Below are 16620 nucleotides of genomic sequence, written 5' to 3'. Positions count from 1 at the left end.
CATCCAGATACAATCCCAGCTCCTGACTCTGCTCTACAGGCTGGAGAGCCCCCGCCAGCCTCTGCAGCCGCCTGCTGCACTGGCCTCCCTCTGCAGACCTTGGGGTCTGGGACTATCTTTTCCTTCTTGGAGCACTCTTTTTCCTGACCTCTGCACAATTGCCACTTCCGCTGGAATAGCTCTTCTCCAGGAAGCTTTGACCACCTGGGAAAAGCAGCCCCCTCCACGCCTGGCGCTGTCTCACGTTTTATCTTCTCTGTGGCACTTAGAATGGTTGGATTTGTTTGGAGGTCACATTCATTTCCCTCTGGGCTGCAAAAGTGCATGTGTGGTCCCACTGGCAGGGTGGAAAGGCCCTGACTTCTTGAATGCCCTTTGAACCACATGTTCGGGGCGGATGGCAGATTCCCAAGTACCTGTTCCCCACCCACCTCATGCCCACGCTCCCCCCAGCAGCTTATACTGGGTGCTGTTTGTGGAAGGAGACATCACAGGCACCCCTCCTCTTGGTGTAGGCAGCGGGTATCATCTCAAGGAATTGACAGAGATCTGCAATTGTTGTTCAGTTGTTCCTTCCACAAAACGGGATTAGTGACACCCGCTTTGACCCTCTGACATAGGCCTTTGCTGAGAACACAGAGATGGGATCAATGAAAAACAGTGCCTTCCCTCGCCTGCTTTGTCTTCCAAAGGTTTTTCAAAGTGTCTTTGGACCACCTGTTGTCCATCACCTGGGGGGTCTGTGAAGCCTGGAGCGACACAGCCAGAATCTCTGGGGCTGGAACCCAGTACTTCTCCTGGGAATATGCATTTGTAACAGCAGCCCAGGTGATTTTCATGCATGCTCGATTTTGAGGTTTAAGAGGTGCTTTAAGTGGCTGAAAAAATTTCAGGCATAAGATCTCAGAGCATAATATGATCACCTTTGGAAAAGGCCACCGGAGGAGAGTGGGTTTACTTTGGCTCTGGCTTCAGTCAAACTCAGGAATAAAGACTGCATTTTAAATTCTACCTCAGCTTACCTGTGGAACTCCCGATAGTAACAACCACCACGCAGCTTCCTCAAGGGGAAGATACAAGAAAGGAAGAAGAGTGATTTGGGTGAATCTTTCCCTCCCTCCCATGCCTCCATCTGGTTGCAAAAATCTTCCTTCTTTCCTTCCTTCTGTTGTTCATCCACCCATCTGTCCGTCCATCCATCCATCCATCCATCCATCCATCCTGTGTGTGAACAGGGACAAGCTAAAAGGACAAGCATTGTTTTCTCCTTTTATTTTTATATGGATATCTTCTTTTGAAGTATTTTTCACTTTTTCTAACAGCAATATAGAAACAAATAATCATAAAAAATAAAAGTATAAATCATCCATTGATTATGTAATAGCACTTGGTATTGCTACAGGGTGTGGGTCTTGAACTCGGTCAGGCATCGTCAAGCCTGCCCAAGCCCTCCAGGCCTCTGTGATGGCTACTGAGACCCTGAAAGCATCAGACACGACCACGCACGGCAGCGTTGGTGGAGACTTTGCGTTTTACACTCAGGGATGCTTGGGGATGGCAGAGAGATGGATGGATAATGAGTACAACTGCAAACAGCACTGTACACTTGTGGTGAGCCAGGAGGGTGGGACGGAGGTTAGGCCAATATTGCTGCTGACTCAGAGACCCACAGAGAGCAAGGACTTCACAAAGCTGAATTAATGTGGTTAGTTCTGTTCGCTGTGGAAAGTAAGGAAGCCAGTCAACACTGGACGATGTTTAGAAAACATCGCTGTCCCCCTCCACTTCTCATCTTGGGTCACCTCCTCATCCCATAATGAAGTTTTTAGGATAAATTGAGCAAAATAGCTCAGACATTTAACCTATCCACAAACATGTGTCTTGATCTTAGTTTCCTCCGAGAGAATGAAGAAAGCAAGCAAGCACTGTGTTACCCGAGCAACTAAATCACTCAGTTGCATCCAACTTAATTGGATTGACTATATTCAACTAAATCTTTCCGTTTTCGTTGAACGCAATGGTTTCGGTTATCGTAATGACTGACTTCCAAAAAGAAAAACCTAATTTGGCACTGTTTCAGAATATGGGATGGGCTTTTCTGCATGGGTTCAAGGATGTTTATGGCATGTTCTCTGTTGTGTGAGAGTGTGTGTATGTGTGTGTAGGTCAGCCCGAGACCTCAAGGGCTCATCTGGAAGGAGGTTGGCAGGAAAGGAGTGCCTCTTCAGGACTTGGCAGTGTTTGTGCAGAGCTCTGAGGAATGAGCGCAGTGCATGGTCCTCAGGCCTGCAGACTTCATTGCACAGAGCATGGCAGACAGTAGATCTCGGCTGCGTTGTTCTACCTAGTTTGAAGGAAGCATAGAACTTCTGGCTCTTTGAAATTATAAAAAAAAGACCAAGTTCTTTTCTGTCTACTAGAGATCATTTGCATTGTCCTACTCTCAGCCCACAAAAGAAAAGCAACCTCTCCCCTATGTGGGTCACGATGTGTGAGTGGACACGGGCCCCACTGAGATTACACAGGAAGAAGTCACAGTAGACAGAGCAGCCAGATGCCGTGTGTAGACCATGGGACAGTGATTACTGACACATGCCCTGTGCGGCCACTGTCTGTGCCTTGCTCCACATTGACCCAAATGTTCTTAATTGCAATACTCTAGGAGATGTGGGTGGGGGCTGAGGTGGAAAGTAGAGGGGTTGGCAGTGTGCGGGTTTGGTAAAGCATCACGACCATCTTTGGGGTTCAAGTTCATCGACATGTGATCTACTAGGCGTTATCAACAGTGGTTTCGCATATCAGTATTCTACAGCCTAAACAGCTGTGCAACCTGAGGGAAGTCCTTCTCCTCCCCCAGGTTTCACTTTGCCCCTTTACTAATGAGAGGACTCGACTAGATGACATCAAAGGTCAAAAACACTTCTGATCTTGGGATTCTACCAGTCTGGCTGAGGAACCCCTGCCATGTGGTATGACCCCAGGTTGACCTTCCTAACCTGCTGGGGTCTTAACTTGCTGATCCTCAAGCCTGTTGTGAGGGAGAAACTCTTAAAATCAAATCCTATGCACTGTAGTTGACCTACACAAGTGGCTTCCCCATTTGAACAAATATCAGTTATTAACAAGTGAACAACACATCAGTAACAGTCTTAGTCAATTAAAACTAGCTGTTTAGGTCAGGCACAAAATCTCAGAGGAGGCTCGGGATGGGCCTCTGGGCTCCCTCGGTTGTCTTTCCGGAGAGGGCAGTAAGGTGACACCAGCAGAATCCACCAGGAGGCCCCGGTCACGCCCCTCCAGGAGAATTCAGTTATGGAAAATGCTTTCAGGAGCTGCCTGGTTCAGTCACCAGTGGTCTCCCAGGCTGTCGCCCTGGGGTGTGAGTGGCAGTGAAGAGGCTCTTTGGAGATGCATGTGGTCAGGGGAGACAATGGGGACATCTGTGCTTGTTGCACCCAAGCTACGCTAGTGCCCCCATCACATGTCCCAGCACACGCCAGAATTTACAATTTACACAGCCTCGTAGTGTCAGGCTCACCAGAGACACTGGCTGCCAGCCATTGGGGCTGCGTCCCCAAGTGCCCATTTGTCATGCCTTTTGATTTTCCCTTCCTAGTAGGTCCCTGTCAGTGTTGCTGAATCATGTATTTAGGGTGAATTTGAGACAATACTTGGAGGACAGCAACAGCACGTGAGACAGGCACATCTGACATACCTAATTTCCCCAAGGCCCTTGGGAGACAGCATTCTGCAAGAATGACAGCTTTGTTGGGGGGCCTCCCTTTGGGAATCCCAGTTCATAGCACCAGTGATTCCAGGAAACAGGAACGTGACCGTGGAGGGATGGATTATGGTGGGAACCCAAGTCTCATTTAACATCTGGTTGGAGCGGCCCTTCTGCAGAGCTCTTTGGGTATTAAGCAAGGGCCAGTCACAGAGACACTGGCATCCACACCCAGGGCCCCTGGGAGAGCACCACTGAATAGGTCCTGGGGCCCTTGAGTCACCAGTCCCAGGGACCCCTGCCTCTGGGAGACCCACTGGAGTAACTTGGCCTCAGCTTCATCTAACATCCCTCCAGCCCAAGTCGTCCGCTCCAGCCCCTCCACCCAGTCTGAGGGCTCCTCAGCAGAGAGAGAACCTCCGAGAGTTGATGTTCATCTTGGTCACGCCAATAAGCTTGAGTGGCGTGGAGAGGCTGAAGGAGGAGGCAAGAGGGGAGTCGCAGAAGAGGTCTGCCAGCTCGTCCCGCTCCTCCAGCTCATAGGTGGCGTCGTTGAGCATCCGCCTGTGGAGGCGGCAGGTGTGCTCGATTTTCAGCTTGTTGATGTCGCCGCGCAGGCGCATGAGCTGTCTGGCCAGCTGCTGGTCCTGCAGCCGCATCTCCGTCTGGAAGGGAGGGGGAGGAGGCAGGGTCAGCAGAGAGTGGCTCCAGAGTCCCTGACAGGCACAGACTGGTTAGCAGAGCCCTGACTAATGTCTTAGATCATTAATTGGTCCATCTAGAAATATTAGCACTTTCCCTGCTCCGGGAGGTGAAAAGACACAGAAAGCAAGGTGACAAATGAGGGTGTGCTTGCAAAACAATACTTTGTGCTAGGCTAGTTGCTATATCTAAATCCTTCTGAAAGACATGCATATTGGTCCTGGCTGGAAGATACTTCCAGTGCTTTCTCATTGTTTAGAGTTTCATTCAGATGGAGTAAGAGTATAAAGGAAAGCATAGGGTGACAGCTATCAAATTCAGGAGCATGGTTGCCTTCTAGGTGGGAAGGAGGGACTGTGATTGGTAAAGGTAGATGGGGGCTTTGACTGTGATGGCCAAGTTTTCTTTCTTACACTAGGGAGTGTCATGTTGTTACATTACTTTTCAAACGTTTTAGAATGCCTGAAATGTTTCTTGGTAAAGTTTCAAAACAGCCAAACAAAGATTGGTTCCTAGGTACTGGGTGTTTTATTATGAAACAGTTCTAAGGCCTTTGGGTCTATTAACATGCAACAGTTAACTGTCACTACGACCTGTGAAGTGACCTCACCATGATCCCCACAGCTTATAGAGGAGGATGCAGAGGTACAGACAGGGAATTAGCTGTGTCAGCTCACAAAGCTCATCCACAGCCAAGCTGGGATGAGGAAACTGGACAGCTGGACGCCAGAACCAAAATGACTGACAATTAAGTTCTTCTGCTGCTCAAGGACGAGCTGCAGTGTGGTGTATGGAGCTAGCAGAGTGCTTAGTGACCCTGTAGAAGATTCCTAATATTTTTACTGGCTTGATGTTTCCTATTGATGTGTAAACAAAAAGTAAAATCCTAAGCCCCCCCAACTGACTGAACAAGCCCCCTCTTCATCAAGAGGACCCTAGAGAAACCTGAAAACTGAATTCCCAGCCGTGATGGGACGGAGTTCAGACATGCTTTGTTATACCCCCCTTGCTGTTGGAGTTTAGGCACAGCAGATCGGCATTAACATTGAAATAGAGATCACAAGACTGACAAAACAGACTCTTTGTGGCAATAAGGTAGCAAATTCCTGCCTCTGCTATAGCATCACATAACAGATTGCAAACGCCGAAGAAAATAAAAATATTTTACCCTGAAGTATATTTCTTTGACGGATTTTGAAATGGCCCTGCAAAACCACCTCTTGTGGGAGATATTTACATCTGTACAGCATTTCCATTAATGCAATCAAGCCTTCCCTTTCTAGGCCTTTCCAATATCTAGGAGAGATTAAATGAGAGTCTGGCAATTTTAAGGTCTGAAAAGAGACACTTACCATCTATTTTCTCTAAAGGCTTCTACCTGGAGGCTTCATCTACATAACAAGAACCTTGGCCTCCACAACTGTCCTTTGTCTTAAGCATTTCTTTCTACTGACTTCAAGTCTTTAGGCAAAACTTGACTCTTTCAATCAACTGCCAATAAAAATACCTTTGAATCTACCTAAGACCTCTAAGCACCCCCACCCTCCAAGCCCCTTCAAGATATCCCACCTGTTTAGGCTGAACTAATGTATACCTTCTGTGTATTGATTTATGTCTTTGCTTGTAACTCCTGTCTCTCCAAAATGTGTAAAACCAAACTAACTGGACTACCTAGGGCAAGCTTTCTCAGGACCTCATAAGACTGTTCCCTGGCCCATGGTCACTTATACTGGCTCAGAATAAACCTCTTTAAGTATTTTACAGAGTTTTTTTCTGTTAACAAAGAGATGTGATAATAATTTCTCACCTAGCTTCACACTCCCATTTTCCCAAACCCGCTGTAAACCAAAAGTGTCTGAGACAGGTGTTAACAGTTTAGAAAGTTTATTTTGCAGAGGTTAAGGATGCACGCCTGGGAGGCAGGTCTATTCCTTTCCTCAAAGATGATTTTGAGGGCCTTAATATTTAAAGGGGAAGGAGTGGATATTGGGGGAAGAGGAAGAAATTTTTTAAAGGTGTAGACAGATAAGAGACAAACAATTGCATTCTTTTGGGTCTTTGATCAACCGAATACACAATTTACATGTGTGTTTAGGGTACAAGAAAAGTCACTTGTGTCTTAGTCTGGCTCACTGAATCTGCATTTTTATAGAAGATAACAAACACAGGGCACGTGAAGCAATCAGGTATGCATTCGTCTCAGGTGAGCAGAGGGATGACGTTGAGTTCTGTCCTTTGTCCTGCACCTGAGAAGATCAGCTGTCAATTTACATCGCCAGGGTGAAGTTCAACAGAACTGTTTTACGGTACAGATCTGGGGACCCAACAGGGAAGTTCCTTGTGGACCAACTGTGAGGGAGGTATGTAGGTTTTATCTTTGCAGCTATCTTATTTAGAAATAAAATGAGAGGCAGTTTTGCCTAATGCAGTTCCCAGCTCGACTTCTCCCTTTGGCTTAGTGATTCTGGAGTCCTGAGATGTATTTTCCTCTCATGTTTAACCTTGATGGGCCTCACAGCCACTCCTGAGGTACCAGCAGGACAGTCTGGGTCTGTATTTTAACAGTCAGGATGCTAGCTGGAGCTCAGAGGGCTGGTTTCTCAGTTGTGACATGGTACAAAGGGACTGGCTTAGTGCAGAGCGCCTTCTCTAAGCAACACTTGGTCACTGAGACAGGTTGCCAGCTGCTCCTACTTGACTCGAGATCTGAATCTTTCTGTTTCCTCTGTCTCCACTGGTAAGTGGTTATTGTTTTAGTATTTGTGCGACGCGCTGGGCTGTGCCATTTACCTAGTGCCTGGAGCCAAACTGATTTAGAAAAATGAGCCCTGAGATGCCCTGTAGTTATGCAAATGAAGGCATTGTTCTCCCTTTCTCCCTGCTAGGTTTATAATAGAGCACGTTGCAGGGTAGAAAAATTAAGTGACCTTGCCAGCGAGCATCTCAATGTTCTTTTTTTCCTCTTTCTCTCGTTTTTTATGCACTTGTACAGATCTCTTCTCTCCTGATTTCATATATGAGAAAAATTAAGATAGAAAATCTTGCTTGGGAGTCAGCAAGGTATCTAATGGCAAAATTGGGATTAAAGTTCATAGCCACATTCATTAGTTTACTTTTCAATCCTTGGGCCTCAAGGATTGAATAAACTCAAATTTATTGCCAATTAAATTCTATTGATCTAGAATAGCACCAAATTAATGATGATAGGGTGGCTGGTCATTTGTTTTTTTATGGTGTCCCTAACTGAGCCTGGAAGTGAACTAGGGTCTACCTAAACCCTTCTGAAGGAGATGGGGTTCAAATCTGCCTGAAAGATACTGTCTGCGAACACCCATTGCCTTAATACAGTCATCTGTCACTTCTCTTTGGAGTGTTCTATAATTTGACAATACATCTTTTTGAAAAACTCGGAACCCTATGGTCTAGATTTGAGCTTTGGCCCCAGGAATTGCATCTTTGGTGTGAAAAGATCCTTTAAAGTCGGGGAATTTGGGCTGTGGCCAGGTGTCTAAGACTATCTGTGAGACGCAGGCTGTGGTGGACACATCTCTGTGGACCAGCAGGAACGAAGGGGCTGTTTTTCTGTGGCTGATAGATCTGGTCAAATGTCAGAGAACAATTTAGGCTTTAAGACCCATCAGAGGCAGCTAGAAAGAGGGCTGACAGTAAGGCCTGTGTCAGTTTCCATGGACTGGACAAAGGCTGCCTGGATGGTGTTGCGTTGCACGCCCGTGCTGTGCAGATGCATTCAATTCTGCGTAAGGGTGAAAAGAGAAAGAAAGCTGCAGCTTCAATAGGGATGGAGAGTCCAGCCGGTCTCCCTGCTTGGGCTCTGAGAGACCATGAGGAGGGGGCTGGGAATCGCAACTGCCTCAGTGGGCTTTGGCTCTGAGGGCGTCTCACAGCGTGAGCATCTCGCTAGGATGCACTATGGGTTCTAACATTTAGATGCTCACAATACATACTGTGTGGGGGTCCCTGCACACAAATCAACAAACTCATCTCCTGCCCCAAAGAACAGGGTTTGTCCCTGTGCTGCGGGAGCCCTGGCTGTGCTGGCCCCATGCTCGGCTGCTCCCTGGGCCACAAAGGCATTTTGCAAAGGTGGCTTTGCACCTTAAACACTAACTTGAGCCCCAATTAAGAGGTCACTCTGCTGTAATTGAGCCAAATCCACACGAGTTCCCACAGACTCTGAAGAAATCTGGGCAAAAAAAAAAAATCTGAGCAAAATGTGCAGGACTAAGAGGCTTAATGTGTTTCCAGAATTTTTTTCCAGTTGTGATAAAATCCATAAAACATAGAAGTTATCATCTTAAGCATTTTTAAGCGTACAGCTCGGTGGCAATTAAGTACATTCACGTTATTGTGCAACCACCATCCATCTCCAGAGCTCTTTTCATCTTTCCAAACAGAAACTGCATCCATCAAACACTAACTCCCCATCCCCCTCCTCCAGCCCCTGGCACCCACCCTTCTACTTTCTGTCTGTATAAATATGACTACTCTTAGAACCTCACAGAAGTAGAATCACACAGTATTTGTCCTTTGTGACGGGCTTATTTCACTTAGCACCTTGTCCTCTGGTTTCTGATGGCTACGCAGCTTTTTATAAATTAATCTTTTTAGAGATTTGCAGTGAACATGTGTCTTTGCTGGTCCTGTGTGGAGTTAGTCGGGAGGATGGCGGTTGCCAGGGAAGGCACAGAGGGCTGCGCCAGTTCAGGAGAGCAGGTCGGAGCTGGGGCTGGAGTCCCTCCTCCTGTTTTCCCTTCAAGCTCTGCCAAGGGGCCCCTTGGAGGCAGGGATGACAACCCAGCCCTGGCTGCAGCCGCACATGTTTGACATAGATTGTTTCATCACGTTTTCCCACAACTCTAGATGGCAGGTGTGATTTTAGTCTGTCTTACAGACAAGGAAACTGTCTCAGAGAAGTTAAGGAACTGCTCCTGGCCCGCCAGCCTATGAATGGTGGCATCTGGACCACACTGGGGCCTGTCAGCACCCAGAGCTGGAGGACTCTCCCGGGCTCCTGTCTGCTCAGAGGTGAGCTGGGCCCAGGGGCGGCAGAAAGGGAAAATCCATAGCCCTGGGTTAGAACCCAGGTTCAAGCTGAGCTTCACTCCTCACTCGTTGGGTGGCAAGTCACTGCCACTTGGAACTTCTGTGTCCTCATCTACAGAAAAGAGATAAGGCCTCTTCTCATCTCTTCCAAGGACAGTGAGAATGAAATTCGACAACAAATAGCATGGTAGAAAATATGAATTATGCTGGCCAAATCAAAGTAGAGGTGCACCATCACTTAAGTCCCCTCTCTCCAGGCCAACGCACAGAACATGGAACCCAGTAAGGACCTCCCAGTTTTAAGCCCTCATTAAAAGCCTGAAAAGCTGGCCAGGGTGACTCAACTCTCAGTGTGGATTTCATGCTGTCTCTGGCAAAGGCTCTACCATAGGATGTGCCGATTTCCAGTCCGTGCTCCCAGCGAGGCCTGGTGTCTGAGAACAAAAGCACTTGCTGAATTCTCAGAGGTGCAGCCTGTTATCCCAGCAACCCCATAATTAGGGCACAGAACTTGTTGAAAGGGAAGAGATGTCACTGGTCGGGGGCTGTCCAAGCACCGTAACAGGGTGTCCCCACCAGGCTTGGAAGAAGTGAAGGGCGGCAGCCACACGTGGCCCCGTTCAAACAGCTGTGCTTGTGATCTGTGCTACAGATGTGTGGTTTTTTTTGAGGCAGACAAGAATGCTTGTTACCATGTGAGCCGCTGCACCTGGGTGAAGTGTTGAAATGTTCTAAAATTATATGTGATGATGCTTGCACAACTCTGAACACTAAAAACCACTGAACTGCACACTTCAAATGGGTGAATTGTATGCAAAGTTTATCTCAATAAAGTCTTTTTGAAAAAATTTTAAAGACCAATTAAAAAAAAGAGAGAGAGATAGAGCCAGATTGTTTCTCAAGGTAGAAGGCAAACCCCCAAGGGCAGGATTAAGTCACGGAAGACGGTAATTAAGTGGCTCTGGAAGAGGATAGAGATTTCCTTACTTCCAAGCTTTACTTGGTGAGGGGAGGGTGTGGCGAGGGGGCTGGAGGAGACGGGCAGGGGGGCCCTGGAAGAAGGACCCAGAGAGGAAAAAAGGAAGGTCAGCTGAGGACACTCAGATCATAGAAAAGTCTAATGCACCAAGCCAGTGGTTTGCTGGGGGGTCTCTCTGGACCTGGGGAGTCAGAAGAGCTGACTCCTACCTCGGAGCTGGGTGGAATAAAAAGCCCTAAGAAAGGTGTGGGAAACAGCATGGCGGGTCCCGGAAAGTTAAACAGAAATACCATATGACATGGCAATGCCACTGCAGATACACACCCCAAACAAATGAAGGCAAAAGCTAGAACCAGGATTTGTACATCCATGTTCACAATCACCAATAGGTGGAACCAACCCAGTGTCCTCCATGGATGAATGGATCCACACAATGTGGCCTATCCATAAAGTGGAATATTATTCAGCCTTGAAAAGGAAGACAATCCTGGCACATGCTATAACATGGATGAATCTTGAGGACATTATGCTAAGTGAATTAGCCAGCCACTAAAGGCCAAATACTGTACGATTCCACTTAGAAGAGGTTCCTAGCATAGTCCAATTCATAGTGATGGAAAGCAGGACAGCGGTGCCAGGGGCTGGGGAGAGGGGATGGGGAGTTAGCATTTAGTGAGCACAGGGTTTCCATTTGGGAGGATGAAGTTCTAGAGATGGATGGTGGTGATGGCTGCACAGCAATGTGATTATATTTAGTGAACTGTACATATAAAATGGTTAAAATGGTACATTTTATATTATACGTATTTTACCACCATTTAAAAAACAACAGCAGAGTCTGCAAATTTAGAGCAATCAGTTCAGTCCAGTGTGCCCAGGACCTACCTGGTTCTAGCACTGAGAATCCTGCATCTAGGGGACCTCCTTAGTCCTGGGCAAATAGAGATGGCCGGTCAGCCTGCCTGCAGCAAGCGTGGCCGCAGGTGCTGGGGAATGGTGGCCCAGCCTGGACAGTTGGAGGGTGGTCTCAGTGATGTTGTCTCTAGCCTGAGTGACACTGGAAGCTGATGAGACCTTGAAGAGTAGTCTGGGAGGTAGAAGGGCCTCTCTGGGGGTTTACTGGAGATGGAGACCACAGAAGGAGGTATTGGACCAATTGGCAAAAAAAAAAAAAAAAAAAAAAAAGGATTTTGTTCTTTGCCAAAGGACTGAGAGGCTTGCTGGGGTGACTCAACTGTCAGTGTGGGTTTCATGCTGTCCCTGGCAAAGGCTAGTCTACCATAGGGTGTGCATTTGGGAAAGGCAGCATTTTTGTGGAATTTGCATCCTTACTCAACACTCCGTGGCTGATCTGTGTTCACTTGCTTGGTCTAAAACACTGAGTGATTTCTTCACATTCAAGGGAAGCAAATACTTTTATTCTTAGTTGCCAATGAGGTCTGCTCGAATACTTTCTCTGATCCCAGGGACTGATGTCTATGGGTCTAAAACCGCCCGAAGATTTTAGCAATTAAAAATTTAAAAAAGGACATATACTATCATCAGAGTGAACAGGCAACCTAAAGAATGGGAGAAAATTTTTGCAATCTTTCCATCTGACAAAGGGCTAATAACCAGAATCTACAAAGAACTTAAACAAATTTACAAGAAAAAAACAACCCCATCAAGAAATGGGCAAAGGATATGAACAGACACTTCTCAAAAGAAGACATTTATGTAGCCAACAGACAAATGAAAAAACACTCATCATCACTGGTCATCAGAGAAATGTAAATCAAAACCACAAGGAGATACCATCTCACACCAGTTAGGATGCTGATCATTAAAAAGTCAGGAAATAACAGATGCTGGAGAGGATGTGGAGAAATAGGAATGCTTTTATGATGTTGGGAGTGCAAATTAGTTCAACCATTGTGGAACACAGATCAGCCACGGGATGTTGAGTAAGGATGCAAATTCTACAAAAATGCTGCCTTTCCCAAATGCACACCCTATGGTAGACTAGCCTTTGCCAGGGACAGCATGAAACCCACACTGACAGTTGAGTCACCCCAGCCAGCCTCTCAGGCCTTTGGCAAAGAACAAAATCCTTTTTTTTTTTTTTTTTTCCAATTGGCGATTCCTCAAGGATCTAGAACAGGAAATACCATTTGACCCAGCAATCCCATTACTGGACATATACCAAAAGGATTATAAATCATTCTATGATAAAGACACAGCACACGTATGTTCACTGTGGCACTATTCACAATAGCAAAGACTTAGAACCAACCCAAATGTCCATCAATGATAGACTGGATTAAGAAAATATGGCACATATACACCACGGAATACTATGCAGCCATAAAAAAGAATGAGTTCGTGTCCTTTGCAGGGACATGGATGAAGCTGGAAACCATCATTCTCAGCAAACTAACACAGAAACAGAAAACCAAAGACAACATGTTCTCACACGTAAGTAGGAGTTGAATAATGAGAACACATGGACACAGGGAGGGGAACATCACACACCGGGGCCTGTCAAGGGGTGGGGGCTATGGAGGGATAGCATTAGGAGAAATACCTAATGTAAGTGACGGGTTGATGGGCGCAGCAAACCACCATGGCATGTGTATACCTATATAACAAAATTGCACATTCTATACATGTAATCCAGAACTTAAAGTATGATTAAAAATTTAAAAAATAAAAAATAGCAAAGGACATGTAATTGTCAGACCACTGGGAGCATAAGGAGCAACTCTATGAAGGTGTTACCTTTAACCCACCATGGTTTCTGCTTCCTAAAATAAAGGCAATACACGGACCACCGGGCAAATCCTCCCCTTTCCAATAAAAGTCTTACCCGAAACCCTATTAATAGTTTGTCTTTTTTCTATTGTCTAATGCTTCCATTCCTGAAGAATGTGGCTTTGTGCACTTTGGCTTATGGAACCCTCTGTTCTTTTAGTTTGGTGAAATAAGGGCTGTGATGGCAGCAAATCCGAAAACACGTTTAGGGCAGAGGTTTCTGGACGCATCTTTAAAGCTGCCTGGAGAGAAATCCCAGTGCACAGGGGCCAACCAGAGGCCAGAGAGTGCGTGTCCTGGAGAGCATGGTAATCACCTCAGAACTGGGCAGGCAGACAGAATCCCAAGGTGGCAAAGGGCATTTTGTCTGGTCCCTTCAAGTCGGGCTCTTATCTCTCCTACCCCAGCCCAGTAGCTACAGTTAGTCTCTGATGCATGCTGAAAAGAGGCTGCGTGTAAAATCCACGCTGTTTTGCCAGCTGTGCGTGCAGGCCCAGTACATGTTCCACTGTCCCACGATTTGGGAATGAGACTCACAGTTCTTGAACCCAGGAAACAATTTGTGTAATCGCTTTCCTTATCTTATTTAACTTCACCTGCAGGTCTGCCTTATTATTTTCATCAGTGTTGTGCAGGAAAATCCACTTAGAAGCCTGGGTAAAATTGTATTACATGATCTCGGGTTTGGTCCCTGAGAAAGAGTCAGATTAACGCTGGCAGGAAAGAAAGCAGGAGTGCCCTTCAAGCGCGCTGCTGAAGGGCAACTGGAGCTTCTGGGGAAATGTGAAGAAAGAAACGCAAACACCCCTAGGAACCAGGCTGGTCTTGTGAATTGATTTCCAGAGGAAGGCTGGAGCTTATTTCGCAAAGGTCTCTATTCTGGGAGGCTGCAGCCCAGCGGGAGGGAGCTGAAGCTGACTCTCCTGGCGAGCGGAGGCCACACTCACGCTCTGCAGCCCAGGGCCTGCAGGGCAGGGACTCTGAGCCCGGTTGGTCCTGGGTTCTCTTTCAGGCCCCTGGCCTGGGGCTGTGGGTGGGAGGGGGGCAGGTGCAATGGCTCCTGTCACTGGGCTGACTTGAACGCAGGAAGGAGACAGCAAGATGACTCCATCTGAGCCAGGCCTCCAGGGATCCTCCCTGCCAGGGGCTCCCGTGCCCCCTGGGGAATGGTGAGTTTGCTGGGAGGGAGAGACCACAGCCCCAGACCCGGGCAGAGAGCAGGAGGCTCTTCGGGCCCTGCTGAGGACTCTGCAGCAAGAGTTAAGCTCTACCTCTGTGATGAGGCCTTTGATTTTTCAAACTTGGAAGGTGTGGGCCAAACTACACCTTCAGGGGTGAGGCTGGCCTTTGGGAAGGACAGAGTGATGCATTCTGAAGAGCCCCTAGATCTGCCGCTAGGGGCTCTGGGTTCCAGTCCTAGTGCAGCCTCTGATGACATGAGTGACTCTGGACAGGTGGCATGTGCCCTTCACAGAGAGAGGATGCTGATCACCTTCCTCCCCTCCCATCAGACTGCATCTTGGAAGTGAGGAGTTTCTGGAAACTATACACGCAAGGAAGACATTCTGTGCCCGAGAGAGAGGGGGAGAGATGTGACTGCTGCTGGCTGGGTGAGGGCAGGCCCAGATCAGCATCACTGGCACCCACCCCTGCACTTGGGTCCTCTGCACCTCTGCTCCCAGCATCTGGGCCTCCTCCGTGCCTGCCTCCCCCTCGCTCAATCTGTCTCCACTCAAGAGGCTGATGGGCAGGTCTCCCTGCTTCTTCTAACCTTTCAAAGGTATCCTGGGACCCTCCTGTTCCCTTGACCTCTCCAGCCTCCTCTATCCCACCCTGATGCCCTTGCCCCCGCAGGGCAGCCACACAGAGGCTTTGTCCCCTCCCCTGTGGTCCCTTCTCCACCTGTCACCCTTCAGGACCAGCTCAGCCTTTGTCCCCCTCCCTGCAGAGGGGATGACAGCCGCAGGGGCGCCTCCTACCACTGCCCCTCCATGCATCCTCCACCATGGCACCCACGTGTTGGGCATCGGTTTCATTTTTTATCATGTGTCTCCCACTAGATGACAAAACACCAGGGGAGAGACAGAGGCTGGGGCCACCGCAGTGCCTGGGGCATGCTCTGGTGCTCAAAAGCCATTTGTTAGATGAATGGATCAATGAATCAATCCGTTAGTCAAATTTCCCCAGAGCCAAGTCTTGATTTTCCACACTCCATTACCCAGTACCTGTCTCCATGGCTGGGACAGTCCTGGAGAAATCACTCCTCCCTCTGCTACCCGGGCTGACCGCCACCCTCTGGGATCTCCCACTGCCCCCAGGCCTGTGGAGAGGCAGCCAGTAGAAAGGACAGAGGAGCAGCCCCTGGTTCAAAGTCCTTCTCCTCAACTCACTGGTGACGCCACCCTGGGCAAGCCACCCCACACCTAAGCCTCAATTTCCTCATCTGCTCAATGAGCATAATAGTACCCACTTACTGATAATAACTGACAATAAATGGGCACACTACTGATCATTTGTAAGAATTAAATAAGCCCATATACATACACTTTGTACAGAACATTGAGTTCCGGAATTACTAGTTCCACTGTGTCTCGTCTTCATACACAGAACCACAGAGCAAACCATTCAATTACGCTTTTACTTCCCATGTGGCGCTTGCCCCACCTCCTGGGTGCGGGGTTCCTGCGGGAGCCTTTTTTTGCTCTTCACAGCCTGGCTCAGGGTGGGTCCCCAGCCCAAGCTTCACCCACCTTTATGAGCGCTCCCTTATCTCTGACAACTGCACTGCCTGTCACACGTCACCAAGCACGGTCCGGGGCTGGGTAGGGCTGTGTTATCGTCTCTATCACCAAGTATTGCCCGCGTCAAAGGGCTGGTAATGCCAATGCACTTCAGACTGGAGATGCGGGGGGGACCCTCCCGCTCAGGGGTGTCCTTAGCTTGCACATGAGGAGGGCCAGGCCTGCCACTAGGGGCCAAGGCCTTCCTCAACTTCCCTGCCACTCCCCTGGAGAGCAAGTGGGGGCCCTCGTGAGGCCAAGCAGCCAGTCCCAGGACTGCTGCTCCTGCCAGGCTGTGAGCACGGCCCAGACACGGCTGTTCTTGCTGGGCGCCCGGCAAGACCTGCAGGAAGGGCTGCCTCCCTCACCTCCGTGAGCTCAGCCATGGAAGGGCTGCCTCCCTCACCTCCGTGAGCTCAGCCACGCTGCTGGGGGTCTCTGGGCCAGACGGTGGAGGGAGAGGAGACACCTCTAACAGGGGCCGCCTCCCTGCTCTGACAGGAACTCCCCTGCATGGCCTTCTCAATTCTACCTGCAGGAAGGCCTCCCCCATCTGCAGGCAGGAATTGGGGCTTCATTAC

The 16620-nt window shown here is 48.3% G+C and overlaps 1 protein-coding gene across 3 annotated transcripts in view; it reads right to left on the bottom strand.

Annotated features, from left to right (window-relative positions):
- Nucleotides 1-1263: 1263 nt before the first annotated feature.
- FAM167A (family with sequence similarity 167 member A) overlaps nt 1264-16620 on the bottom strand; it is a 46719-nt gene continuing 31362 nt past the window's right edge. For all 3 annotated transcript variants that reach the window (XM_030812379.1, XM_030812377.1, XM_030812378.1), the window contains one exon: nt 1264-4389. In XM_030812379.1, the coding sequence (XP_030668239.1) occupies nt 4126-4389 (264 nt within the window). In that variant the 3' untranslated portion in view covers nt 1264-4125. The remainder of the gene's footprint in view (nt 4390-16620) is intronic.

Source organism: Nomascus leucogenys, chromosome 4, assembly GCF_006542625.1.
Source record: "Nomascus leucogenys isolate Asia chromosome 4, Asia_NLE_v1, whole genome shotgun sequence".
NCBI classification, from domain to species: domain Eukaryota; kingdom Metazoa; phylum Chordata; class Mammalia; order Primates; family Hylobatidae; genus Nomascus; species Nomascus leucogenys.
Note: the sequence above shows the minus strand (reverse complement) of the source record. Positions and strands in the feature narration are given on the sequence as shown.